The 26691-nt window shown below is 44.7% G+C and overlaps 1 protein-coding gene across 4 annotated transcripts in view; it reads left to right on the top strand.

The window, feature by feature from the left end:
* KANSL1L (KAT8 regulatory NSL complex subunit 1 like) overlaps nucleotides 1-26691 on the top strand; it is a 75800-nt gene that overhangs the window by 42843 nt on the left and 6266 nt on the right. For 2 of the 4 annotated variants that reach the window (XM_029069069.2, XM_029069068.2), the window contains exons 7-12: nucleotides 4522-4687; nucleotides 7612-7701; nucleotides 9363-9497; nucleotides 10662-10786; nucleotides 14818-14939; nucleotides 16026-16089. In XM_029069069.2, the coding sequence (XP_028924902.1) occupies nucleotides 4522-4687; nucleotides 7612-7701; nucleotides 9363-9497; nucleotides 10662-10786; nucleotides 14818-14939; nucleotides 16026-16089 (702 nt within the window). The other 2 variants (XM_029069070.2, XM_039912502.1) reach the window with 2 other exon arrangements.

The following is a 26691-nucleotide window of genomic DNA, read 5'->3' as shown; positions in this document are numbered from 1 at the left end:
ATCGTCTACCTGTGGGAGTTCCTCAAGGCTCAGTTCTGCATCCCTTTCTATTCTCCATCTACACCCAGTCCTTTGGAGAACTCATTTCAGTCCTTTGAAGAACTCATTTGCTCCCACAGCTTCATCTAGTCTCTCTGCACAGATGATTCCCAAATATGCACCTCCAGTCCTGATCTTTCTCCTTCTCTGCAGGCTCGTATTTCCTCCTGACTTGAGGACAACTCTACTTGGATGTCCTGCCGACACCTCAAACGTAATTTGCCCATAACAAATTCTGTCCTCCCCATGCATTTCCCATCACTGTAGACAGCACCACTATCCTCCGTGTCTCACAAGTCTGTAACCTTGGCATTATCCTTGACTCATATCTCTCATTTAACTCAAATATTCAATCTGTCACCAAACCCTGATGATTCTACCTTCACAACATCACTAAAATCCGCCCTTTCCTCTCCATCCAAGCAACTGCTTTGCTGATTCAAGCACTTATATCCCACCCTAACTACAGCATCAGCCTCTTTGCTGACCTCCCTGCCTCCTGTCTCTCATCACCTCTGTCTGTACTTCATTCTGCTGCCCAGATCATTTTTCTAAAAAAAAAAAGTTCAGTTCATGCCTCTCCACTCCTTAAAAACCTTTACTTGTTGCCCATTCATCTCTGCATCAAACAGAAACTCCTTGAGGCTTTAAAGCACTCAATCAGCTCACCCCCTCCTATAATCATAGTAATAATTGTGGAATTGGTTAAGCTCTTACAGTGTTCCAAGCACTATTTAAAGCGCTAAGATAATCAGGTGAGGCAATCCCTGTTCCAAGTAGGGCTCCCAGTCCAAGGGATAGGAAGGACTGATATATCATCCCTATTTTACAGGTGAGAAAACTGAGGCCCAGAAAAGTGAAGTGACTTGCCCAAAGGTCACCCGGCAGGCAAGTGGTAGAGCTAGGATTAGAACCCATGTCCTCTGACTCCTAGGACAGGGCTCTTTCACTATGCCAGGCTGCTTCTCCTATCTTAAACCTCGCTGATTTCCTAATTCATCCATTCATTCGTATTTGTTGAGTGCCTACTATGTGCAGAACACTGTACTAAGTGCTTGAAATGTACAGTTTGGCAACAGAGACAATCCCTGCCCAATAACGGGCTCACAGTCTAAATGGGGGAGACAGACAACAAAGCAAAACAGAACAAAACAAAACAAGTAGTCTGGCGTAGATATCATCAAGATAAATAGAATCATAGATATATACACGTCATTAACAAAATAGAGTAAAATAATATATACAAATATGCACAGTGCTGAGGGGAAGAGGGAAGAGCAGAGGGCGGGAGAAGGGGGAATGGGGAGGGAAGGAGGAGCAGAGGGAAAGGCATGTATTTCCTAACACAACCCAGCCCAAACACTTCACTCCTCCAATCCAAATTATTCACTGTACATCTCTCTCATCTATCTCAACGTTGACCCCTTGCCATTGTCCTCTCTTTGGCCTTGAACTCTTTCCCCCTTCATATCCGACAGCCCATCATTCTCATCTTCAAAGCCGTATTAAAGTCACATTTCCTCCAAGAGGCCTTCCCTAGCTAAGCCCCCATTTCTTCTACTTCTCCTTCTCCATCACCCTTTCACTTGGATCTGTACCCTTTAAGCACTTTATAGTCACCTCATCCTCAACCCCACAGCACTTACAGAAATAGCCATTATTTTATTGTCTGTCTGCCTCTCTAGACTATAAGCTCCTGGTGGGAAAGGAACGTTTCTGCCAACTCTCTTGTATTGTACTCTCCCAAATGCTCAGTACAATGCTCTGCACACAGTAAATGCTCAATAAATATCATTGATTGGTTGGTTGATAGGGTGAAACAGTAAATAGAAAAGCCATATAAAGATATTATATTTATGTAATATAGCTTATATTAAATTTGAAAATAATTTGAAAATAATGCTACATATTCAGATACCACTGGGCTGAAGTTATAACAAACCAGTCTTTTTGTCTGGTACTGAATCTCAAGGGACCATAATATTAAAATCTGAATCAGTAAAGAAATAAATTTCTCTCTTCCTTGACAAGGAAGAACAACTTGGAAACTGAAGAGCCATAAATTGAACATGAGCTCTGTATTTTTCATGAGCCATAATTTTTCAATTGCCTTATTTCTAACTCTTGGAAATTCTCCAGCCCACAATTCCAACCCATAATACCTGTAAACAATTTACTATGGCTTGTTTTCAATATGTAGTGGTTAATGATAGCTTCCTAATATTTTTATTGAGTCAGACTCTTCCACTGCCTGCCTGAGGTTACTCCCTGGGAAGGGAATTAGAACCTTTGAGAGATTCAGTAATAATAATAATAATATTTGTTAAGCACTAATTATGTGTCGGGCACTGTTCAAAGCCCTGGGGTAGAATCACGTTTAATAAGGTCAGACCCAATCCCTGTCCCACATGGGATTCAAAGTCTAAATTGGAAGGAGGAGGATCTCATCCCCATTTTACAGATGAGATAACAGGCACAGAGAAATGAAGTAACTTTCCTAAGGTCACACAGCAGACGAGTGGCAGACCTAGGACTAGAACCCGGGGCCTCCAACTCCCAGTAACTTTCTCCGACCTTTAGAAGCTTAGTTATTGCATTGTTAAAATGTCAAGCATTCCTCCCAAAGCTCTTAATCCATGGGGGAGTTGGACTCATTACTTTTAAGAAAACTTTTAACCCAGCCAGTCCTAAATCAGACTGAATGATGATGCAGAAAATAAATGCCCCAGAGCTAGTATGTAATCACAGCAATTAAAATATATTGAGTGTGAATATGCTAAGTCGTGGGGGTTTACTGGAATGACCAGGGCCAGATGATGTTAATCTTGGGATGTGCGTGGATAGTTAGGAATGTCTAGTCAAGTTTTAATATAGGGAAGCAGAGGTGGGGAGGACTTCCCTGAAGTAGGGAACAATGATAATAATAATAACTGTGGTATTTGTTAAGTGCTTACTATGTGTCAGCCACTGTACTAAGAGCTGAGGTGGATACAAGCAAATCAGGCTGGACACAGTCCCTGGCCGTGTTGGGGCTCACAGTCTCAGTCCCCATTTTACAGATGAGGGAACTGAGGCACAGAGAAGTGAAGTGACTTGCCTAAAGTCACCCATCAGACCGGCGGAGCCAGGATTGGCACGCGTGACCTTCTGACTCCCAGGCGCGTGCTCTATCCACTGTGCCATACTGCTTTCCGAAGTCCTGGGGAAGTCATGGGTTCTGGCAAGTGGCGGGCAAGGGCAGGCCCTCTGTGGGAAAGAGTAAGCATGCTTGCTGCATTGGAGGAAAAACAGAAGGAGTGGCATGCCTAGGAATGATACTTGAAGCTGGGGGGGAATAGGGTTTAAGCTGGAAAGCGAGGAAAGAGACCATTGCATAATCCAGACCCAAGATGGTTGAGGCCTTAACATGACAAGTTCTTTCGCAGTTGTAGTAGTTTGGTGTTTAAGAAGTGCTTCGTTCATTAAATCGTATTTATTAAGCACTTTCTGTGTGCAAAGCACTGTACTAAGCGCTTGGGAGAGTACATTATAACAATAAACGGACACATTCCCTGCCCAGCTTACTGTGTGCAGAGCTCTGCACTAAGCTCTGAGAAAGAATACGCAGGTGGGAATTAGATATGATCCTTGTCCCTCAAGGCCCTCGCGACTTAAAAATAAAAATGGGGAGAAGGAATTGACAACAGATACACTAAGGAGAGATGAAACAAAAAACCAAGAAACATAAAGACAAAAGCAGGAATCAGTTGGATGTTGTGGCAGGAGGAGCAGGATTTCTGGCTCCTCAAGGTTCAGAGTCCACAGGCTAGTGTGAGCTCATGGGCCACAGTGAGGGCCCCAGCAGCAGCCCCCACAATCTTCCCTGGGATTTGTGGAGGCAGTGCCAGGCCGCTGCTGGTTTTCTGTGTCCTGCCCGGGTGGTGGGAGGTGGGCGGGCATGGAGGCTCTTCGGTGACGCAGAGGAGAGCTGATTTGTGATCCCAGGGAGGCAGAGTAGGATGCTGAGGGCCCTGGGGTCGTGATATTGTGCACAACAAGCATTCATTCATTCAATCGTATTTATTGAGCACTTACTGTGTTAGGAGTCACACAGCCAAGTGGTGGGGTAGTCCAGCGGGCCATTAGGAGCCATTTAAGTCCACACCTATAGTCCACAGTGCGCAGGGCATGCTGGGAGCAGAGCCCCAAGCGCTGCAGTGAAGAGGCAGCAGTGGTTCTGTTTAGATTCTTCTAGTCTGTTGCAGTCCAAAGCCCTGTCAGAAAACATTTATCATGTCAGTGCAGGGCCCAGTGATAAGGAAAGCTCAAGTCCTGATCATTTGCCTTTCCCCTTTAGTAAAAGGTTGAAAGAAAATGAGCAGGGCACTTGTCTTCCTCTACCATGCCTGGCCTCTTTTGCCGGTTTCCCTGGGAGAGGCTTCTACGAGGAGGGGAGAGGCCACGGAGAAATTCTTTCATCTGTTTGCATCTCTACCTATGCAGGCTTTGCCCTCCAAAGATGTCCTGAATCACCTTTCTGTGCCCATGCCTTGTACGTCGTCCGCCTCAACCTGGAATGCCGGCAATCACACTGCAAAATCTGAGCTATCAAGCCACCGTGTTCATGAGCTGGATGCCTCTTTCCATCCTGTATTATCACTCCCCTCAGGTAAGCCTCTGAATGTGGAATTTGCAAGCCAGCCAGGACTTTCAGTGAACGCAAATCAGTGTAAGTCACATCTTCGCCAAGAAGCCTTCCTTGAATAAGACCTCTACTCCTCTTCTCCCACTCCCTTCTGCATTGTCCTGACCTGCTTCCTTCACTCATCCTCCCTCCCATCCCCACAGCACATATGTAGATATCCGTAATTAATCAATTTATGTATGTATGTATATTAATATCTCTCTCCCCCTCTAGAAAATGAGCTCACTGTGGGCAGGGAATGTGCCTGTTTGTTGTTATATTGTACTCTACTAAGCGCTTAATAGAGTGTTTTGCACACAGTAAGTGCTCAATAAATATGATTGAATGAATGAATGAATGGTCAGCCTGATTCTGGAGAAGGCAAAGTTAAATTCATTGACTGAGAAAGGGCCACCAGTGAAGCACCTGCAGTTTCATTCCCCTAATCAATTAATCAATTCTATTTATTTAGCACTTACCATGTGCTAAGCACTGTACTAAGTGCTTGGGAGAGTAAAGAGTAACAGAGAAACAGTGTGGCCAGGGGTAAACGGAGGGACAGGAGAGAACGAGGGACTAAGAGGAAATTAGCAGCAGAGGAGTGGAGTGTGCGCGCTGGGCTGTAGGAGAGAAGGGAGGTGAGGTAGGAGGGGGCAAGGTGATGGAGAGCTTTGAAGCCAATAGTGAGGAGTTTTTGCTGGATTTGAAGGTTGATAGGCAAACACTAGAGATTTTTGAGGAGGGGGGTGACATGCCCAGAGCGTTTCTGTAGAAAGATAAAACAGAGACAATCCATGCACACTATGGGGTCACAGTGTAGAAGGGGAGAGACAGACAACAAAATGAATAAACAGGCATCAGTAGCATCATTATAAATAAATAGAATTATAGATATATACACATCATTAATAAAAATAAATAGAATTATAATTATAAATATGTACATATATACACAAGTGTTTGGGGAGGGGTGGGGGGTAGAGCAGAGGGAGGGAGTAGGGGCAATGAGGAGGGGAGAAGGAGGGGAGTAGGGGCAATGAGGAGGGGAGAAGGAGCAGAGGAAAGGGGGGGCTCAGTCTGGAAAGGCCTCCTGGAGGAGATGAGCTTTCAGTAGGGCTTTGAAGGGGAGAAGTGAGATAGTTTGGTGGTTTTGAGGAGGGAGAGCATTCCAGGCCAGAGTTAGGACCTGGGCCAGGGGTCGACAGTGGGACAAGTGAGAACAAGGCACATTGAGAAGAGTCATGACACGCTGCTCTTCAACATGCCCTACCTACACCCCTAATCCCTTGATGGTAAAGTCCATACCCTCAACTCTACCCTCTACCAACTCAATGAACCAATCCCCTTGTCTCTGTGTCCCTCCTTGGCTGTCACACAGTTAACTCCCAGCCCTGAATCCACCGTCCCCATCAGCTTCCTATGATCCTGTACTGTGCCTCTGAGCCCTGCAGCTGGAGAGCTTCTGCCCCGCCTTGCCATGTGACTCAGCTCTGTTTTCTGATGACAACTCTTGGTTTCCTTCCTCAGCGACTCCCACCCCCTGCTGCCTTGAACTATCCCAATCCTTAAACTAGCTCCTAGGACTCCTAATGTACCCCCTACCTCCCACCTTCTCTCCAAAACTGAGTTTCCCATCTTCCTTCCCAAACCCTGTCCTCCTCCCAACTCTCCTATCACACTGGAGTACACCAACATCCCTGAAGCTGGCCACTTTTGTTGGTAGACCACTCCTCGACATGCAGCTCTCTCACATCCAGTCAACTGATAAATGCTTCTGATTCTTCCTTCGGGTCACTTCCCAGACACCCTCTCCTTCCTGTCCACCCTAACAGTCACCCCTCTGGTTCAAGCCCTGGTCACGTCACTGTTAGACTATTTTATCAGCCTCCTCACTGGTCTCCCTGCCTCCAGCACATCCTTCACCCTGCTGCCCCGGTCGTCTTCCTGAAACATCTCTCTCTTCAACCCTCCAAAAGCTCCAAAGGTTGCGCATTTCCTTCTAATGCAAGCAACGACACCTTACCGTTGGCTTCAAGGCTATCCACCAGCTTTCTTCCTCTTACATCAATCAATCAACTGCATTGATTGAGCTGTTACTATGTGCAGAACACTGTACTGAGTGCTTGGAAAAATACACTACAACAGGGTAGGCAGACACAATCCCTGCCCTCATTGGCTGCCTTCACCAGCTACTCTTCAGTGAGCATTCTGCTCATTCCAAGTTCACCTTCTAACTATGACCATTCCCATCTCACTTGCCTCCAACCTCTTACCCATATTTTTATCCCAGCCCATTACTCCCTCCCCTCCAGAGCCCTCCTGATTACAGCCTGAAGTTTTTACCTTCAAACCCTCCTAAAATCCAAATCCCACCTCCTCCAGCATGCCTTCCGCAATTAATTCCAAATACCCCAAGCCTTATCCACCCAACACCTCAGTACCAATGTGTTACATTTATCTGGTTGGACATTTTCAATTATTTATTCTGATTCCTTTATTTGTAAATATGTGTGTGTCTTATTTCCCTCCAGGTGACTGTAAGCAACTTGAGGTCTACTACTTCCAATTTCAAATAAAATTCTGTGACTCAATCGATCATTTAGTGGTATTTATTGAATGTCTACCCTCTGCAAAGAAATGTGCTAAGCGCTTGAGAAAGTACAATGCAATAATGTTGGTAGACAAGATCCCTGCCCACAACGAGCTTACAGACTAAAGAGGACGACAGATAATAAAATAAGTTATAGGTAGGGGAAATAGTAGAGTATAAGGATATGTGAAGGCTGGAGTGAGTATAAAAGGGCTTAAGGGGTACAGAGCCAAGGGTGTACCCCCTAAAGGAATCTAACTCTCTTGTCTTCAAAATGATTTTCTCTTAGACAAACATGTGCTTTGTGTTTGTTTTCCAGATGTTCCACTTCACTTATACTTTGAAACACTGGTAAAAGGAAATGAGATTAAAAGAGATTCTCCTGAGAGCACATTGCTGGAAAGAGAGGGTATAATATTTCCTTTAAGTGTTATATACATAAATGTGTGTGGTTTGTGTGTGCACATGTATCATGCATTAATTTTATGATCCTTAGGCACTGTAAACATTTAATTTCCTTTTCTCAGTTTATGTTAATCAGTGGAATTTATTGAGCACTTACTATGTGCAGAGCACTGTACTAAGAGCTTGGGAAAATGCAATTCCATAAATTGAGTTGGTAGTCCTGATGCCGGCCCACAGGGATCTTACAGTGTACACGTCTTGAAGTAATTAGTTGATTGTTAATTAATTGCTCTCTGGGACCTAAAAAATTAATGGATTTTTGGAGTTCCCTTTTTCTCCTCTCTCCCTCTCTCTTCCCCCTCTTTATCTCTCTATCTCCTTCCTTCCATCTTTGTCCTCTCTCCTTCTTTCCCCCTCCACCTTCACCCTCATTTCCCTCATCTCCTGGCTGGCCCTGGCTTGTCTCTCACTGCCTCCTCTGCAGGTGATAGTGTGATTGCCATGGCTTCAGGCCTTTCTTCTTAGTACGTTTGCATTTCTCCATTTCTGCCTGCCTTCCCCTCTCTGGGCTTCCTCCTTGTCTCCCTCTTTGCTTCTCCCTCTCTTAATCCTACTATCCACTCTTAGCTTCTTCCTGTTCCTGTTCTTCTCATTTCTGCCTTCATGTCTCTTGCCTCTTTTCTCCCCATATGCTTATTCTCCCAGGCTCTCATCCACTTCTCATCTCCCAAATTCTCCCTTTTTTTCCTCCTTATACCCCCCTGCCTCCCTCTCTGAATCTGTCTTTCTCCCTCTCTCCCATAACTTCATTTATTTCCCTTTCTACTCTTTCTCTCCCCCCTCACATGAATGTGTGTGTTGCATTAAGTTTACATTAAGCTCTTCAAGAGCAAGGACTCTGTCTTTTATTGTACTCTCCCAAACACCTAGTTTGTACTCTAAGTCCAGAAGGTGCTCGGTAATTACTACTGATTGAAAAATGAATGAGCGAAAGAATCCTCAGGGCATATTTGTGCAAAATCCTGGAGTGTAAGAGCCTCATCTCTAAGGATACTCCTGAAACTCCCCAGGATTGCACTGAAGTTCAGCCAATTTACCTATAACTACAGTTCTTGGCTTCATCTGTCAGGTTCAGAGTGTTCTCCTAAACCCCATGAGACTTCACAACTGTCTAAGACACCCCCAACCGGGTGGGTGGGGAAAGGATTCCCAATCTCTGTGACTCCTACCTATTCCCAGTGGAAAGGGAATCAGTTGTATCTATTAAGCACTGAGTGCAGAGCACTGTACTAAGTAATCGGGAGAGTGCAATATAACAGAGTTGGTAGACGTGGTCCTCGCTCACAACGAGCTTAGACTCGAGAGGGAGAATCAGGCATTAAAATAAATTGCGGACATGTTCATAAATTCTGTGGGGTTGAGAATGGATTGAATAAGGAGTACAAATCCAAGTATCAGGCCGATGCAGAAGGGAGGAGTATGGGAAATGATAGAGCATTAAAAGGACCTTTGGAAGAAAAGGGGCAAGTCTTTGGATTTCTATGTCCAGCCGTATAATTTGTATAGGAGATTCTGTGTTATACTTTTTAATCTTGAACGATCGTCTCTCATTCTGGCATGCCTGTTACCGGTTTGAATATACTATTTGAACTTCTCGTGTTGTAGTGCATTTTGCTCATCATACTCCTCCTAAGGAATGGAGAAATGGGCATTCTCCCATATGCAAATCTCAAACAAAATCGGAGACCACAGCACAATTGTTAGAAGGAAGAAAGCAGCATTTAAGTGAAACCTCCCCAGGTAGGCTGAGACGTACATAGGAATCAAGGTTCAAAATTAGAAAATTATCCCTTAAAGCACAACTTTACCTTTATTAAATTCATTACTCAGATCTCCATGTCTGTGCCTCCCTGCTAAATGTTGAATACATTTTTCAAAATAGGGGCAGTTATTTCCCTCTAAAAATTATAACATGGAATCATCATTGATGCAAACTCATAAATTGGGGTTAGACTACCTTTTTTTATGGTATTTGTTAAGCATTTACTATGTGCCAGGCACTGGGGTAGATACAAGCTAATCGGGATGGACACAGTCCCTGTCCCACATAGAGCTCACAGTCTTAATCTCCATTTTACTGTAAGGTAACTTGGGCACAGAGAACTTGTGACTTGCCCAAAGTCACAGAGTAGACAAGTGGCCAAGTCAGAATTAGAACTCAGGTCCTCTTTATACACTAGGTCATGCTGCTTCTCTTAGATGTTTCTTCAGTCTTAGGCAAACATGCCAGTGTTTTGTTTGGAGTATGTCAGGGGTGAAAGTGGGCAGGGATTTTAGGGAGTAGGGACTAGGAGAGGCAGCCTTAAAAATGCAGTGCTTTGCACACATTAAGCACTCAGGGATTTTAGGGAATAGGGACTAGGAGAGGCAGCCTTAAAAATGCAGTGCTTTGCACACATTAAGCACTCAATAAATATGATTGATTGAATGAAACCCCAGATAGGTAAGAAAGCCCTCATTTGGAGTCCTCTGATTGGCTTTAGGATTATATTTATCTTTCTGAGGTGAGACAGACTGCCTAGACCAGAACGTGATATAAGGAGAGCATTTGGTTGATAGTTATAATGATGATTTCTGTAATGTTAGGATGGCTCTATTTCTTCTAGAGAAGTAGTGTGGGCTAGTGAAAGAGCACCGGCCTGGGAGTCAAAGGACCTGGGTTCTAAATCCCCGATCTGCCGCTTGTCTGCTGTGTAACCTTGGGCAAGTCACTTCACTTGTCTGGGCCTCCATTCCCTCATCTATAAAATGGGGATTTAAAATTGTGAGTCCCACCTGGGACAGGGTCAGTGTCCAACCTGATGAACGCTTAATACAGTGCCTGGTCCATAGTTAACACTTAACAAATACCATAAAAAATGGCTCATCAGCTACTTTGACTATATCACTATCTGTTTCCTTCAGGGATAGGAGAAAAAAATAGGTTTGAAGAATTTACTCTGCAGAACGCAGACCCAGGAGCACTTCACCATTTCACGGCAGTTTCTGATGTCCAGGTCCTCTCCAGATCAATCCCAACCACACCACAGGTAGGCATTTCGTTCATTACTTCCTCACAGGGAGTAATACATACATAGCAATATACCTGGTTCTGCCAGAATGTCTGGTTTTACTATGCATTTTCAATGGCAGAATTAGGCAGAGTTACCTGACAAAGCACATCTGTCTGGATTACAGAACAACACAAGGCCAGAGGAAATGGCTGGTGTGCAGGTTTGTGTTTCCAGATATGGGATGAGTACTGAAACACAAGTTGTCCTTAACTTGGGGCTGTCCAAGAACACTGTGTTTTACAAATGGGGGTAAAGGAAACATGTTTGTGTTTTTCCTGATCTTATTTCTTCTCTTATTCATATAACTTTTGGCCCAATTTGAGCCAACTCTACCTGATAGATTCCAACCCCTACCCTCCTACAATTCTCCATAAAAGTATTAGCATGTGTAGAGACTTTATTTTCACTTTATTTTCATGACTCATAACTCAATTAGCAAAGTAAAATGATACTTAGAGATATTTAAGGCCCACTGCATTTATTAAGGTCAGTTGACAGGATGAATTGAACATCCATTTACTTATGTTAAAGACTAGTCCTAGCCCCTAGCCATCCATCAGAAGCATTTATTGAGTGCTTCCTCTGCCCAGATCAGTGTACCAAGCATTTGGGAGAGTACAGTAGCGTTATTAGAAGATCCCGGTCCTTAAGGAGCTTACAATCTAAGGAGAGAGAAAGGTATTAAAACAAATTATAGGTATGGGGAGGAAATAGAGTATAAAAAATATGTAGATAAATGCAGTGTGTCTGTGCATTGCCATTACTTAGATAATGCAGAAGTGACAATTGGTGGGTTGAGGAGAGTGAGGGATATAGCTTGAGGAGATGAGGGATGAATCAGGGAAGGCCTCCTGGAGAGGCCTTGAAGATGGGGAGAGGGTGATGGATGTGAAGAGGGAGGGAGTTCCAAGTTAAAGGAAGGATGTGGGCAAGGAGTCAGCTGCAAGATATCGGAACAAGGCTCAGTGAGTAGATTGGCTTGAGAGGAATGAAGCCTTGGGCTAAGGGATAATGGAAGAGGAGTGAGGATGAGGAGTGGGTGAGTGCCTTAAAGACAAGGGCAGAAGTTCTCTCCCTCTCCCTTTCTTCCCCCTTTCCCTCTCCCTCCCAATCCTTTCTCTCTCTCTCTCTCTCTCTCTCTCCCTCCCCCTTTCCCCTCTCCCCGCTCTTCCCCTCTTCCCCTCTTTCCCTCTCTCCCTCTCTCCCTCTCTCTCACACACACCCACACACACTTAATGAAAAGAGTCACTTAACTTTTCTGGGCCTCAGTTTCCTCATCTGTAAAATGTACATTCAATACCTGTTCACCCTCCTCTATGTAGAACGGGGACTGTGTCTGACCTGATTATTTTGTATCTACCCGTTGCTTAGAACAGTCCTTGACACTATGATGACACAGTCTTTGATACTATGATATGCACTTAACAAATACCACATCAAAAAATTCATTGTTATATATGATTCCGTAATGTAATCGAATGCAGGACTGAGGTAAATCTCCTACACACCTGTGCAGGTGATTGTTCCCCACACTTGTGGGGTTCAATCATATTTATTGAGCACTTAGTGTGTGCAGAGCACTGTTCTAAGCACTTGGGAGAATACAATATAACAACATGCACATTCCCTGCACATTCCCTGAGCTTACTGTCTAAGCGATTGGGTTTTGCAACCCTTGAGCTGAAGGACACAGGTGATCTCAGGCCACTCTTCTTCGATTCAGATCCAACCCAGCCCTATTCCTTAGGTCCCAGACCTTAAAAATACTCTTGTCTGGATGGTCCCTTGTCTTGGAAAGGCACCTAAACAATTGTACCCTTTTATTCAATATTCAATTTACTTATATCGATTGATGTGCTGTGGACACTTTCGCCATAAATAAGCCTGCAGGGACTTCTCAGAATGCTACATCCCTGCCTTCCTAGTTGCCGGTTGCACTCTGGCCAAAAATGGGATCTCAGCTGGCAGGGATGATGGCCTGCAAGTGTTCCTGGGCAAGCCACTACCACTATAATCAATTCCTTCTCAGAGGTTCTCGGTCCTGAAGTGTGAGGGCCAGCGTTCAGCTGTTACTCTTAAAGAGAAACTCAACTTCTGTTGACCACCTGGGCAAAAGATTCAAGTTGACGTAAAATCGGGCGGGGTTGCTAAGGCAGTAGGAGAATTCATAGTAATGCAGACAAATTGGTCATAGGTTGTGGTCATTTGTATTTATTAAGTAACTTTTGTGGATAAAGATTAGTACAGTTCATGGCACCCAATGGACATATCATGAATGCAGTGACTACTATCACCACTAAATATTATTATTACTACTACACTATCTCCTCACTTCAGTCCTTATTTCACTCAGCTGCCTGGATCATTTTTCTATAAAAACATTCAGGCCATGTTTTCTCACTGCTTAAGGACCTCCAGTGGTTGCCTGTCTACCTCCGCATCAAACAGAAACTCCTTACCATTGGCTTTAAAGCACTCAATCACCTTACCCCCTCCCACTTCACCTCGCTACTCTCCTACTACGACCCGGCCCCCACACTTTGGTCCTCTATTGCTAACCTCACTGCACCTAGATCTTATCTCTCTCACCCCCTACCTCTTCCCCACGTCCAACCTCTGGTCCGGATCGTCCTCCCTCTTCATATCTGACAGACAATTACTCTCCCCACCTTCAAAGCCTTATTGAAGGCACATCTCCTCCAAGAAGCCTTCTCTGACTAAGCCCTAATTTCCTCTTTTCCCACTCCCTTCTGCATCCCCCTGATTTGCTCACTTTATTCACCCCTTCCTCACCCAAAGTACTTATGTACATATCTGTAGTTTATTCATTTAAATTACTGTCTCACCTTCTAGTTGTGGGCAGGGAATGTGTCTATAAACTCTGTTGTACTCCCCTAAGCGATTAATTCAGTGCCATGTGTACAGTAAGTGCTTAATAAGTGTGATTGATTGATTGACTGGTCACCAGTCTGTGGCCAACAGTGACATAGCAGCCCTGTATCACTCAGCTGTGTTTCTGGTATCCTTACAGGGGCCTGGGAGACTGAAATCTCAAAGCAGCTGCTCAGACACATGCTCCATTCCCACACAGCTCCTGTTGCCTCATCTTGCTGATGAGTCCTGAGCTCCTGCACAATTTAGGGGAAGCTCTGAAGGGGCCCAGGACAGCTGAGGAGGGCTTGGGAATGATGACTGGCCTCTGCAAAACCCCAGGTCTCTTTCAGAATGGCCTGGAAAACTTTCTCTTCCCCCTTTCCATCTACCAATCTAGATCCCCGTTCTGGCCAAATCACCAATCCCAATTGCCTCCTTATGGAAACTTTCTTTGATTACGTGACATGGAGGTTATGTTCATGTGGCTTGAAAGGAAAAGTGAACCAAGAGTGAGACAAGGGAAGCCAGATGCAGCAGCCTGACAGGCTAAGTCCTCCTAGGAGGCACAGAGGGGTGAAAGTAATAATAATAATAATAATAATAATAATGTTGATATTTGTTAAGTGCTTACTATGTGCCAAGCACTGTTCTAAGCACTGGGGTAGATACAGGGTAATCAGGTTGTCCCACGTGAGGCTCCCCATTTTACAGATGAGGGAACTGAGACCCAGAGAAGTGAAGTGACTTGCCCACACTCACAGCTGACAAGTGGCAGAGCTGGGATATGAACCCATGACCTCTGACTCCCAAGCCCGGGCTCTTTCCACTGAGCCATGTAGCTCTGAAGCAGATACGGGAAGGAGAAAGGGTGGAATTCGGAGGGGAAGCTAGCAACCTTGAGGCAGTAAGGCATTTCCTTGTACAAATTCTGAGGTTTGAGTCCCACTCCAATGCACTCTTTCTCCTTGACTCTCTAGCTTCCTGCCTTCCTACAGCTTTCTTGGATTCTCACTCTGGAATACATTTGGCGATTCCTAGCATTTCATAAATCAGTCACGATTCCTCTCTTCTGTGGGAGGACTTTCTGAACATCACTAAGCCAAAGATTCTTTGGCCAAAATTATGCCTTTCAGAGTACAAGACGGAGAATTAGAAGTGAAAGCTCTTATGACATAGATAATATTGTGATTCCCATGTCTTTGGTGGCTCCTGCCAAACTGGAGAAGCTTCAGTACAAAGAAATTCTTACTCCAAGGTAAGCATACTTTCATCCATCCCTCCTTATTGTCCTCGCTTCAATCAGAGTTAAAGTAAATGGTCTTCTGGCTAATGGGGACTCCCAGTCCTTCTTGTCAAAGGGTCTCCCTCTTCCTCCAGCTCAGGACATGGATGTGGAAGGCTGGCCGCAAAAACCAATGCCACTCTCAAAATTCTGATCAGCTCAAAAAACCCAAAAATGTGTTTTGGATATTCTCTTCAGTTGGGATTAAAATTTGATTCCTTTTAGGCTTTTTTAAATTGATTTCATGCCCGAGCCTAAGTGCCTGAACCAATTTGCATATATCCTATTCATTTTAAGATATGGGAGAAATATCAGTGCTAATTCAGCACTTGAAGAAGAGGGTGGATTCTTACCAGTATAAAGTTTACCGGCGGATTGGGTATTTTTGTCTGAATAAAATAATCCCCATTTAGATAATAGCATACTTTGTTCTTAAGACGTGGGAATTACGTTCTTGATGAAACTCACAGTAAGAAAAACTTAGAGTACAATTGGCCATGACCAAAGTCACACACATGCGCTACTGGAAAAAATGGTTGGGCACATCACATTCTTTCCAGATAGAATGTGGTGAACAATGAATATTGTTCATTCATCTTAATGTATTTCTCCCTGTCTAGACTGTAAGCTGTTTATGGGCAGGTAACGTGTCTGCTCATTCTCTTGTGTTGTACTCTCCCAAGTACTTATTAGAGTACTCTGCACATAGTAAGTGCTCCATAAATACGATTGATTGATTGAAGAACATTTCCCAATTCCCGTTCAAGTGTTTAATCCGAAACAACTACTACCAACATTATGGAGGAACTGAGCATAACTCAGTAACTAAAGCATCACTGAAATGTCAGTCACAACAATCCCTTATTCCTTCTCAAACCCTTATTTTGGAGGTAATGTTCCCTGTATGAAACAATCCTAATTGCGCTAATAAAAATGAGAACATTTCAATCTTTATGAATGTGTAAGACTAAGCAAGGCAAGTTTAGTTGAGTGATGCTCAGAATCCTAATTTTAGATGAACTAATCTTTTCAAGTTTTCCATCTTTATATTTTTAATAGCTGGCGGATTGTGGATCTTCAACCTTTGGAACCTTTGGAAAAGCCTTATTTCGGTGAAGACGAGGTAAGTTGTGTCTTAAATAAATTCTCTCTGTGCCTCGTTCTCGCCTGACCAGCCATCGATCCCTGGCTCATGTCCTACCTCTGGCCTGGAACATCCTCCCTCCTCAAATCAGCCAAACAATTACACTTCCCCCCTCAAAACCCTACTAAAGGCTCACCTCCTCCAAGAGGCCTTCCCAAATTAAGCCCCCCTTTTCCTCAACTCCCCCTCTCCTTCTCATCACCCTGACTCGTTCCCTTTGCTCTACCCACCCCACCCCCTGCCTCACAGGACTTGTGTTTATTTGTACCTATCTGTAATTCTAGTTATTTATATTAATGCCTATTTACTTGTTTTGATGTGTATATATCTATAATTCTATTTATTTATATTGATGCTACTGATGCCTGTTTACTTGTCTTGATGTCTGTCTCCTCCATTCTAGACTGTAAGACTGTTTTGGGCAGGGATGGTCTTTCTTTATTGCTGAACTGTACTTTACAAGGGCTTAGTACAGTCCTCTGCATACTGAAACCACTCAATAAATGCGATTGGATGAAAATTCATTGACAATTACATAGTAAAGCCTAATTGTTTAGAAACACAATAAAAGGGAAGATGGATGTAGAACCAAATTATTATTATTGTTACTATTTTTAATGAAAGAACATTAGGTCCTGGCAGCACCTAAGACACAGCAGCTCCTTCAAAAGAAGGGTAGTTCGGGGTTGTAGTAAGGATAGGGAGCCGAGTGGTCTAGTCGATAGAGCACAGGACTGGAAATCAGGAAACCTAAGTTCTACCGCCAGCTCTACCACTAGACTGATGTATGACCTTGAGCAAGTCACTTCACTACTCTCAACCTCAGTTTCCTCTTTTGTAAGATGGGGAAAAGATTCCTGCTTTCCCCTTCTCCCTCCCTCTTAGATTGTGAGCCCTGTTTGAGACAGAGACTGTGGTTGATTTGATGAGTCTCATATCTACCACACGGTATAGCACCTGGTAAATGGCTAGTAAGTGCCCTAATTCTATATATATTGCAAATAATTTTGAATATGGGCTTAGGGAGATTGACCATGTGTGCCTGAAGTTACCATAGCCCTTCCCAATACCTCAGGATGGTGGGCTCTTTGGGCTTGTAGGTGGGAAGAGTCAGTAGTCACCAAGAACCAGGCTCTGACTCTATGCTCTAGGCAAGAAAATCAATCGATCAATCAGTGGTATTTATTGAGTGCTTACTGTGTGCTGAGCACAGGCTTGGGAAGTACCATATAACATAGTTGAGATGTGATCCCTACCCATAAACAGCTTACAGTCTACAGGGGGAGACAGACGCAAAATAAAGGAGGGATGGGGAAATAGTGGAGTATAAAGATATTTCCATAAGTATTGTGGGTTGGGGGGAGTACAGTGCTTAGGGGGTACAAAGACAAGTGCACAGTTGACACAGAGGAGAGGGGAGATAGAGGAAATCATGGGCTTTGTCTGGAAGGACCTCTTGGAGGAGGTGTAATTTTGAAGGTGGAGAGAATGGTGGAATTTATTTTAATGCCTGTCTTCTCCTCTGGACTTCTTGTGGGCAGGGAACATATCTACCAACTCTATTAGCACAAGCGCTTAGCACAAGAGTCTGCACACAGGAAACAATAAATACCATTGGCTGGCTGCTGGATTAGACCATGAGCTGTTAAGGGGGAGTCCTAGCCCTGAGGGAGAACATAGGCAAGGGGTCAGTAGCAGAATAGGTGAGATAGAGGTACAGAGAGAAGGTTGGTGCTAGAGGAGCGGAGTGTGTGGGTTGGGTGGTAGTGAGAGAGTAGGTAGGAGGGAGAGAGCTGAATGCCTTAAGGTTGGTGGTAAGGAGTTTCTGTTTGATGCAGAGGTGGTTGGGCAATTATTGGAGACTTTTGAGGAGTGGAGAAATAGGGACTGAACAGTTTTTCCAAAAAATGAGGTGGGCGAAAAAGTCCCTTCTAGCTTGTACACTCCTTGTGGGCAGGGAACAACTCTACTAATTCTATTTTATGGTATTCTCCAAAGTACTTAGTTCAGTGATCTGCACACAAGTAAGCACTCAAATAAATATGATCGATTCATTGAGATGTACCGGAGAGGGGAGAGATAGGAGGGAGGGAGGTCAGTGAGGAGGCTGGGGTAGTAGTCAAGGTGGAATATAAATGCTTGGATGAGCATGAGAGCATTTTGGAGGAAGAGGAAAGAGGTGAATCTGGAGATGTTATGAAGATAGAACTGACAGGATTTCATGACAGACTGTGGGTTGAATGAGAAAGATGGGCCACAGATAATGCCAAGTTTACAGACTTGGGAGACAAGGAAGGTAGTGGTGCTGTCCACAGTGATAGGAAAGTCAACAGGAAGACAGAGTTCAAGAGAGAATATGAGGAATTCCATTTTGGACATGTCAGACTTAGACTGTGAGCCCCATAAGGGACAGGGCTTGTGTCCAACCTGATGATCCTGTGTCCACCCCACAGAGTAAGTGCTTAACAAGTTTAAGGTGTCAGCAGTACATCCAAGTAGGGATAGCCTGAAGACAGGAGGATATGTAAGACTGGAGGAAAGAAGAGAGGTCCAGGCTGAGAGGTAGAATGTGGGAATTGGGAATCACCCAGGTAAAGATGGTATTTAAAGTCCTAGGAGCGAATGAATTCTCCAAAGGAGTGGGTGTAGATGGAGAAAAGAGGACCCACAACTGAACTTTGAGGAACGCCCGCTGGTCAGAGGGTGGGGGGCAATCAGTTGGTCATATTTATTAAGCCCTTACTGTGTGTAGACTATTGTACTGAACACTTGGGAGTGTACGATACAACAGATTTGGTAGTCATCCTTAAGACTTTAAGTTCACTGTGGGATGGGACTGTGTCTGTTTATTGTTGTATTGTACTCTTCCAAGCTTAGTACAGTGTTCTGTACACAGCAAGCCCTGAATAAATACCAATGAATGAATGTTCCCTGCCCACCAGGAGCTTACAGTCTAGCTGAAGAGATAGACATTAAAATAAATTATGACTATGTATATAAGTGCTGTGGGGCTGAGGGTGGAATGAATAAAAGGTGCAAATTCAAGGGCAAGGATGACACAGATCAAAGAGGGGGTAGAGGAAGAGGGGTGAGAAGTTGGGTGGAAAGATGAGATAACTGGAGGGAGTGTGGTGTCAAGGAAGGGTGGTTGTTTTTAGGATAGCGGATGTGTGGGCATGCTTGAAAGCAGTTGGAGAAGATGGCACTGGAAAATGAACTGTTGCCAGGCTGTGGGAAAGGGAGGGAAGGAAATCCAAGGACCCAAGGCTAAACTGCTCTTGGACTTGGCCCCTCAGCCTCTAAGCACCAGTGATGAAGCCTCAGTTCTGGCCTTTCCTTAAGGTGGGTGCAAACTTTGCTTGTATCCACCTCAGCACTTAGTATAGTGATTGGTACATAGTAAGTGCTTAATACTGTCATTATTATTACAAGGTTGGGCACAGTTCATGTCCCGCATGGGGCTCACAGGCTTAAATCCCAATTTTATAGATGAGGTAACTGAGGCCCAGAGAAATGAAGTGAAGAGACAAGCAGCAGAGCCGTGCGAGACTAGACCCAGGTCCTCTGGCTCCCAAGCCCATGTTCTCCCCCTCTAGACTGTGAGCTCAGTGTGGTCAGGGAATGTGTGTGTTTTTGTACTCTCCCAAGCATTTAGTACAGTGCTTTGCACACAGTTAACGCTCAATAGATATAATTGAATTGAAATTGAAATTGAACTCTATCCACTAGGCCACACTGCAGTATGAGAAACAGTGTGGCTTAGTGGAAAGAGCATGGGCTTGGGAGTCAGTGGTCATGAGTTCGAATTCCAGCTCTGCCACTTGTCAGCTGTGTGACTTTGGGCTAGTAACTTAACTTCTCTGTGCCTCAGTGACCTCACCTGTAAAATGGCAACTAAGACTGTGAGCCCCATATGGGACAACCTGATAACCTTGTATCTACCCCAGCACTTAGAACAGTGCTTGGCACACAGTAAGGGCTTAAAAATACCATCATCATTATTATAGAAGCAATGTGGCATAGTGGAAAGAGCATGGGCTTGCGAGTCCGAGATTGTGGATTCTAATCCCAGCTCCTCCACTTGTCTGTTATGTGACCTTGGGCAAGCCACTTAACTTCTCTGTGTCTCAGTTACCTCATCTGTAAAATGGGGATGAAGATTGTGAGCCCCATTTGGGACAACCTGATTACCATGTATCTGCCCCAGGGCTTAGAACAGTGCTTGGCATATAGTAAACTCTTAACAAATACCATAAATATTATTATTATAATACAAGTGATTACTTTGAATGGAACAGTATATAGAATCACTGTATCTTGCTGAAAAAAGCTCCTTTAAAGGTCCTCTTTTCTTCTAAAAACAATGGTTGCCTAAACAATCAGTGATATTTGACTGTTTACTGTGTGCAGAACATTATTAATAATAATAAGTATGGTATTTAAGTGCTTACTATATGCAGAGCACTGTTCTAAGCACTGGGGTAAACACAGGGTAATCAGATTGTCTCACATGGGGCTCACATTTTTTTTAATCCCCCTTTTTTTTTTTACAGATGAGGTAACTGAGGCACAGAAAAGTTAAGTGACTTTCCCAAGGTCACACAGCGGACAAGTGGTGGAACCGGGATTAGAACCCACACCCTCTGACTCCCAAGCCTGGGCTCTTTCCACTAAGCCACAATAATTGCTGCAATTATTAAGCTCCTTAACAAATTTACCAGGCACTGTACTAAGCACTGGGGTGGATACAAACAAATTGGGTTGGACACAATCTGTGTCCCATATGGGGTTCACAATCTTAATCTCCATTTTACAGAGGAGGTAGCCGAGGCACAGAGAAGTTAAGTGAATTGCCCAAAGTCACACAGCAGACAACTAGCATAGCTCGGTTTGGAACCCAGGTCCTTCTGACTCCCAGGCCCATGCTCTATCCACTAGATCATGCTGCTTCTCTAGCAATGTGCTACACACTTAGGAGAGTACAGTGCAACGGAGTTGGTAGACATGTTCCCTGCCCACAAGGATCAGGCAGTCCAGAGGGGGAGACTAATATTAAAATACATTACACACTTACAAACTTATGGTGGGGCTGAGGCTGGGGTGAATATTAATAATAATAGTACTTGTTAAGTGCTTACTATGTGCCAAGCACTGTTCTAAGAGCTGGAGTAAAATACAAGTTAGGTTACACTCTTAATCCCCATTTTATAGATAAGGTAACTGAAGTCCCGAGAAGTTAAGCAACTTGCCCACGATCACACAGCAGACATGTAGCGGAGCTGGGATTAGAACCCAGGTCCTTCTGACTCCCAGAACCATGTTCTATCCACTAAGCCACACTGCTTTTTGTGGTTAATGGGCACAGACTGAAGTGCCTGTGCAGTAGAGGAGAGAGAGGGCATAGGGGAAATGAGGGCTTGGTCGGGGAAGGCCTCTTGAAGATGTGATTTTAATAAGGCTTTGAAGGTGAGGAGAGTGATTGTCGGATATGAATGGGGAATGAGGTTCAGGCTAAAGGGAGGTCGTGGGAAAGGGGTAGGTGGCAAGGAAGACGAGATTGAGGTACAGTGAGTAGATTGACATTACAGGACCAATGAATACAGGCTGGGTTGTAGCAGGACATCAGACAGTTAAAGAAGGAGGGGGATAGCTGACTGAGTCCTTTAAAGCTAGGGGGAAGGAATTTCTGTTTGATGAGGTGGTGGAGGTAGAGGGGAGATGTGGGCCAAATGATATATTGGAAATGGGATCCAGGCAACAGAGTGACTTAAGGACTGGAGTGGGAAGATGGAGGAGGCAGGGAGGTCCACAAGGAGTAGTCAAGTTGGGATAGGGTATGTGCTCAGACCTGCAAGGTTATCTGTTTGTATGGAGAGGGAAGGGCTGATTTTACCCAAGTTGTGAAGGTAAAACCGCCAAGATTTGGTGGCAGATTGAATATGTGGGTTGAAGGAGAGAGGTGAGTTGATGATAGCATCAAGGTTATGGGCTTGTGAGACAGGGAAGATATTGCAGCTGTCTACAGTGATGACGGCCAGAGGAAGGACAAAGTTTGGGTGGGAAGATGAGTTCTGTTTGGGACACGTTAAATTTGAGGTGTCAGCAGGCATCGTAAAGGTAAGAGGAAATGTAAGACTGCAGAGAAGGAGAGAGGTCAGGGCTGGAAAGGTAGATCCCAGTCCTCACCTCTCCCACCCCCTCTGCCCCCCAATTCCTCCCCTCCCCTTGTGCTGCCCCCTCGCCCCTTCCCTGGAATCCCTCTGTCTCAGCGCCACCCCTCATCCCCCTCCCCCTGCGCATCCCCCTTCAACTCACTCCCATCCAACTCTTCCCCGCCCCTTGCATCACCCCCCACCCCCCTCCTCCCTGCTCCATCCCTGTCCTCCTATGCCAGAGCCACCCCTCGCCCCCCTCCCATTACCAGCAGCCGAGAGGTGGGGTTTTTTTTTGTTTAATCTCTTAAATTGTGCATTGATAAATTGTGCATTGAAAACATTCCTGGAACAGTCAGGGTGTTGTAATTTTAATTGACCTCTGGATAAACCATTTTTTCAAAGCAGTAGTATTTATTGAGTACTTGGTACTATGTACTGGGAAGCTACAAAACAAAGAAGGGACTTGTGCCCTGCCCACATGGAGTTTACACTCTAATGCCTATAAAGGATCAAATTAAATAATTGAATGCATACTTGAATAAGCATATATAAAGGAGTGCTGAGGGTGTGTATCAGTATGTTAATAAGTACCAGAGTTGGTCAATAATTTAACAGAGCACTGGGAATTAATTGTGAAAGGTAGAGGAAGTAAGATTTTTAGTGATGTGCAGAGAGCTGGGGTCTGTACTAAGTGCTTGGGAGAGTCCCTCTGCTCCCCCTCCTTTCCCCTCCCCCTCCACTTTTGCCCCTTCCCCTCCCCTCAGCACTGTGCTCATTTGTATATATTATTTATTACCCTGTTTATTTTATTAATGAGTTGTATATCTCCTTGATTCTATTTATCTTGATGATGTTGTCTTGTTTTTGTTTTGTTCTGTTTTGCTTTTCTGTCTGTCTCTCCCGTTTAGACTGTGAGCCCGTCATTGGGCAGGGATTGTCTCTGTTGCCGAATTGTACATTCGAACCGCTTAGTATAGTGCTCTGCACACAGTAAGTGCTCAAATGCTATTGAATGAATGAATAATAATAGCAATGTAATAACAAAAGCATTTAAGCCCTTACTATATTGAAAGCACTGGGGTAGATTCGAGATAGTCTAGACAGACTCAGTCCTGATCCCATATGGGCTCACAGGCTAAGGGGGAGGGAAAGCAGATACTTAATCCTCATTTTACAGATGAGGAAACTGGCCCCAGAGAAGTGACATGACTTGCCTAAGGTCACAAAGCAGGCAAGTGGTGGGGGCCAGGATTAGAACCCAGACTTCCGGATGCCCGGGCCCTTTCCATTAGGGCATGCTGTTGGGGACAGAGAGAATTCCAGCCAGCTGGGAAAGCGAGAGCAGCATGATGGAAAAAAGATCGTCCAAAGTGAGGTCATTTAGATGCCAGGCTTGCGTGGACTGAAGAGCAAGAACTGGCCTGGAGAGGGTGAAGGAGGGCAGCTTTGTAAGGTGGAGTGATTTAGTGGAAAGCCCTAAAGCAGGTTTCTGTTTTATTTGGAGGATAACTGGAAACCACTGGAGGGTTTTGAGGAGCTGAAAGATGTGGGTTGAGTGATGTTTCAGGATGTGAAGCATTCATTCATTCAATCATATTTATTGAGCGCTTACTATGTGCAGGGCACTGTACTAAGCACTTGGAATGTACAGTTTGGCAACAGATAGAGACAATCCCTGCCCAACCACAGGCTCACAGTCTATAGGCGGGAGACAGACAACAAAACCAAACAAGTAGTCAGGCATCAATACCATCAAAATAGATTAATAGAATCATAGTAAATGATTAATAAAGTAAATAGAGTAATAAATAATATATTCAAATATACACAAGTGCTGTGGGGAGGGGAAGGGGGTAGAGCAGAGGGAGGAAGTAGGGGCAATGGGGAGGGGAAGAGGAGATGAGAAAAAGGGAGGGCTCAGTCTGGGAAGGCCTCTTGGAGGAGATGAGCTCTCAGCAGGGCTTTGAAGAGGGGAAGAGAGTTAGTTTGGCAGATGTGAGGAGGGAGGGCATTCCAAGTTAGTCGTAGGGCATGGACCAGGGGTCGATGGCAAAACAGGCGAGAACGAGGCACAGTGAGGGGGTTAGCGGTCGAAGTGCGGAGTGTACATGTGGGCTGTAGAAGGAGAGAAGGAAGATGAGGTAGGGGGCAAGGTGATGGAGAGCTTTGAAGCCAAGAGTGAAGAGTTTTTGCTTCATGTGAAGGTTGATAGACAACCACTGGAGGTTTTTGAGTGATATGCCCAGAGCATTGCTGTAGAAAGATAATCCAGGCAGCGGAGTGAAATATAGACTGAAGCGGGAGAGAGAGGAGGATGGGAGATGAGAGAGGAGGCTGATGCAATAATCCAGTCGGGATATTATGAGATACTGTACCAGCAAGGTAGCAGTTTGGAGAGGAAAAGGTGGATCTTGGTGATGTGAAGATGAGACCAGGTTTTGGTGATGGATTGGATGTGTGGGGTGAATGAGAGAGCAGAGTCAAGGATGACACCAAGGTTGCAGGGTTATGAGACAGGAAGGATGGTAGTGCCGTCCACAGGGTAGGGAAAGTCAAAGAGAGGACAGGGTTTGGGAGGGAAGAGAAGGAGCTCAGACTTGGACATGTTGAGTTTTAGGTGGCAGGCAGACATCCAGGTGGAGACGTCCTGGAGGCAGGAGGAGGTACAAGCCGGGAGGGATGGAGAGAGAACAGGGGAGGAGATGTAGATTTGGGTGTCATCTGCGTAGAGATGATAGTTGAAGCCGTGGGAGTGAATGAGTTCAAAGGAGTGAAAAAAGAGAAGTGAAGGGGACCAAGAACTGACCCTTGAGGAACCCCTGCAGTTAATGGATGGGAATGGGGGGAGGAGCCCGTGAAGGAGACCAAGAATGAACTGCCAGAGAGACAAGAGAAGAACCTAGAGAGGGCAGAGACCGTGAAGCCAAGGTTGGACAGTGTGTTAAGGAGAAGGGGATGGTCGACAGTGTCAAAGGCAGCTGAGAGGTCGAGGAGGATTAGGATAGAGTAGGAGCCATTGGATTTGGCAAGAAGGAGGTCACTGGTGACCTTTTAGAGGGCAGTTTCGGTGCAGTGGAGGGGATCCAGGAGGAGAGAGTTGGAGTTGAGGAATCGGAGCAGCATGGCCTAACGGAAAAGGCACGGGCCTGGAGGTCAGAGGAGCTGGGTTCTAATCCTGACACCTCCACTTGCCTGCTGTATGACTTTGGGCAAATCTCTTCACTTTTCTGTGCCTCTCTTTCTTCAACTGTAAAATGAGGATTCAGTGTCTGTTCTCCTTTCTACTTAGACTGTTAACCCATGTGGGACAGGGACTCTATCAGACCTGATTATCTTGAATGTACCCCAACACTTAGAATAGTGTTTGACATATAGTAAATGCTTAACAAATATTGTAATTATTATTATTGTTATTAATAAAATAAGGTTCTCTGGGAAGAATGAGGAAAGGCAAACTTACAGGATATTTTTGTTGTGCTGCTGGTTGCGTGACCTTGAAAATATATTTTCACCTGTGCAGGTGAAAGCATGTGAGGACTCCATCTGCTAGAAGAGTAGACCCAATGCTGGTGAGGCAGTGTGGCCTAGTGGAAAAAGTGTGGGGTTGGGAGTCACTTTACTTTCTAGTCCCTGCTTTTGCACTGGCCTACTTGGGGCCTTGGGCAAGTTGATTAAATTCCCTTATGCCTCAATTTCCTCATCTGTAAAGTCGGACTAAGGTACTCTCTGCCTTTAACTGTGAGACCTATGTGGGGCAGGACCCGTGCTCTACCTGAATTGCCTATATCTAGCCTAGTGTTTATTTTTACTATAATTGTTTTGTCTCTCCCAGTGATTATTATTATCATCATTATCATCATTCACAAGGATTTTTAAGAACAATAATGATAATAGTAATAATTGTGATATTTAAGCATTTACTATGTGCCAAGCACTGTACTAAGTGCTGGGGCAGATACGAGATTATCATCCCCCGCCCTCGGCTTCTAGACTGTGAGCCCTTTGTGGGCAGGGATTGTCTCTGGTGCTGAATTGAACTTTCCAAGCACTTAGTACAGTGCTCTGAACACAGTAAGCGCTCAATAAATACGACTGAATGAATGTCCCACATGATGCTCACATTTGAAGTAGGAGGGAGAACAGGTAATGACTCCCCATTTTGCAGATGAGGAAACTTAGGCCCAGAGAAGTGAAGTGACTTGATGTGTATTAGCATCCCCTCCATCGATCGAGGTCCCAGGCACTCCAATGATTACCGGCCCCAGAAAAATGCTTTGGTTTTACATACTTTAGAGTCAAGTCAAGAGTCAAGTAAGTGACTTGCCAGAAGTCACACAGCAAAGGGTGGAGCCGGAATTAGAACCCAGGTCTTCTGGCTTCCAGGCCCATGCTCTTTCCACTAGACCATGCTACTTTAATTAAGCCT

This window comes from Ornithorhynchus anatinus, chromosome 7 (genome assembly GCF_004115215.2).
Source record: "Ornithorhynchus anatinus isolate Pmale09 chromosome 7, mOrnAna1.pri.v4, whole genome shotgun sequence".
Classification (NCBI taxonomy): Eukaryota; Metazoa; Chordata; class Mammalia; order Monotremata; family Ornithorhynchidae; genus Ornithorhynchus; species Ornithorhynchus anatinus.
This window is presented reverse-complemented; position numbering and strand designations above follow the sequence as displayed.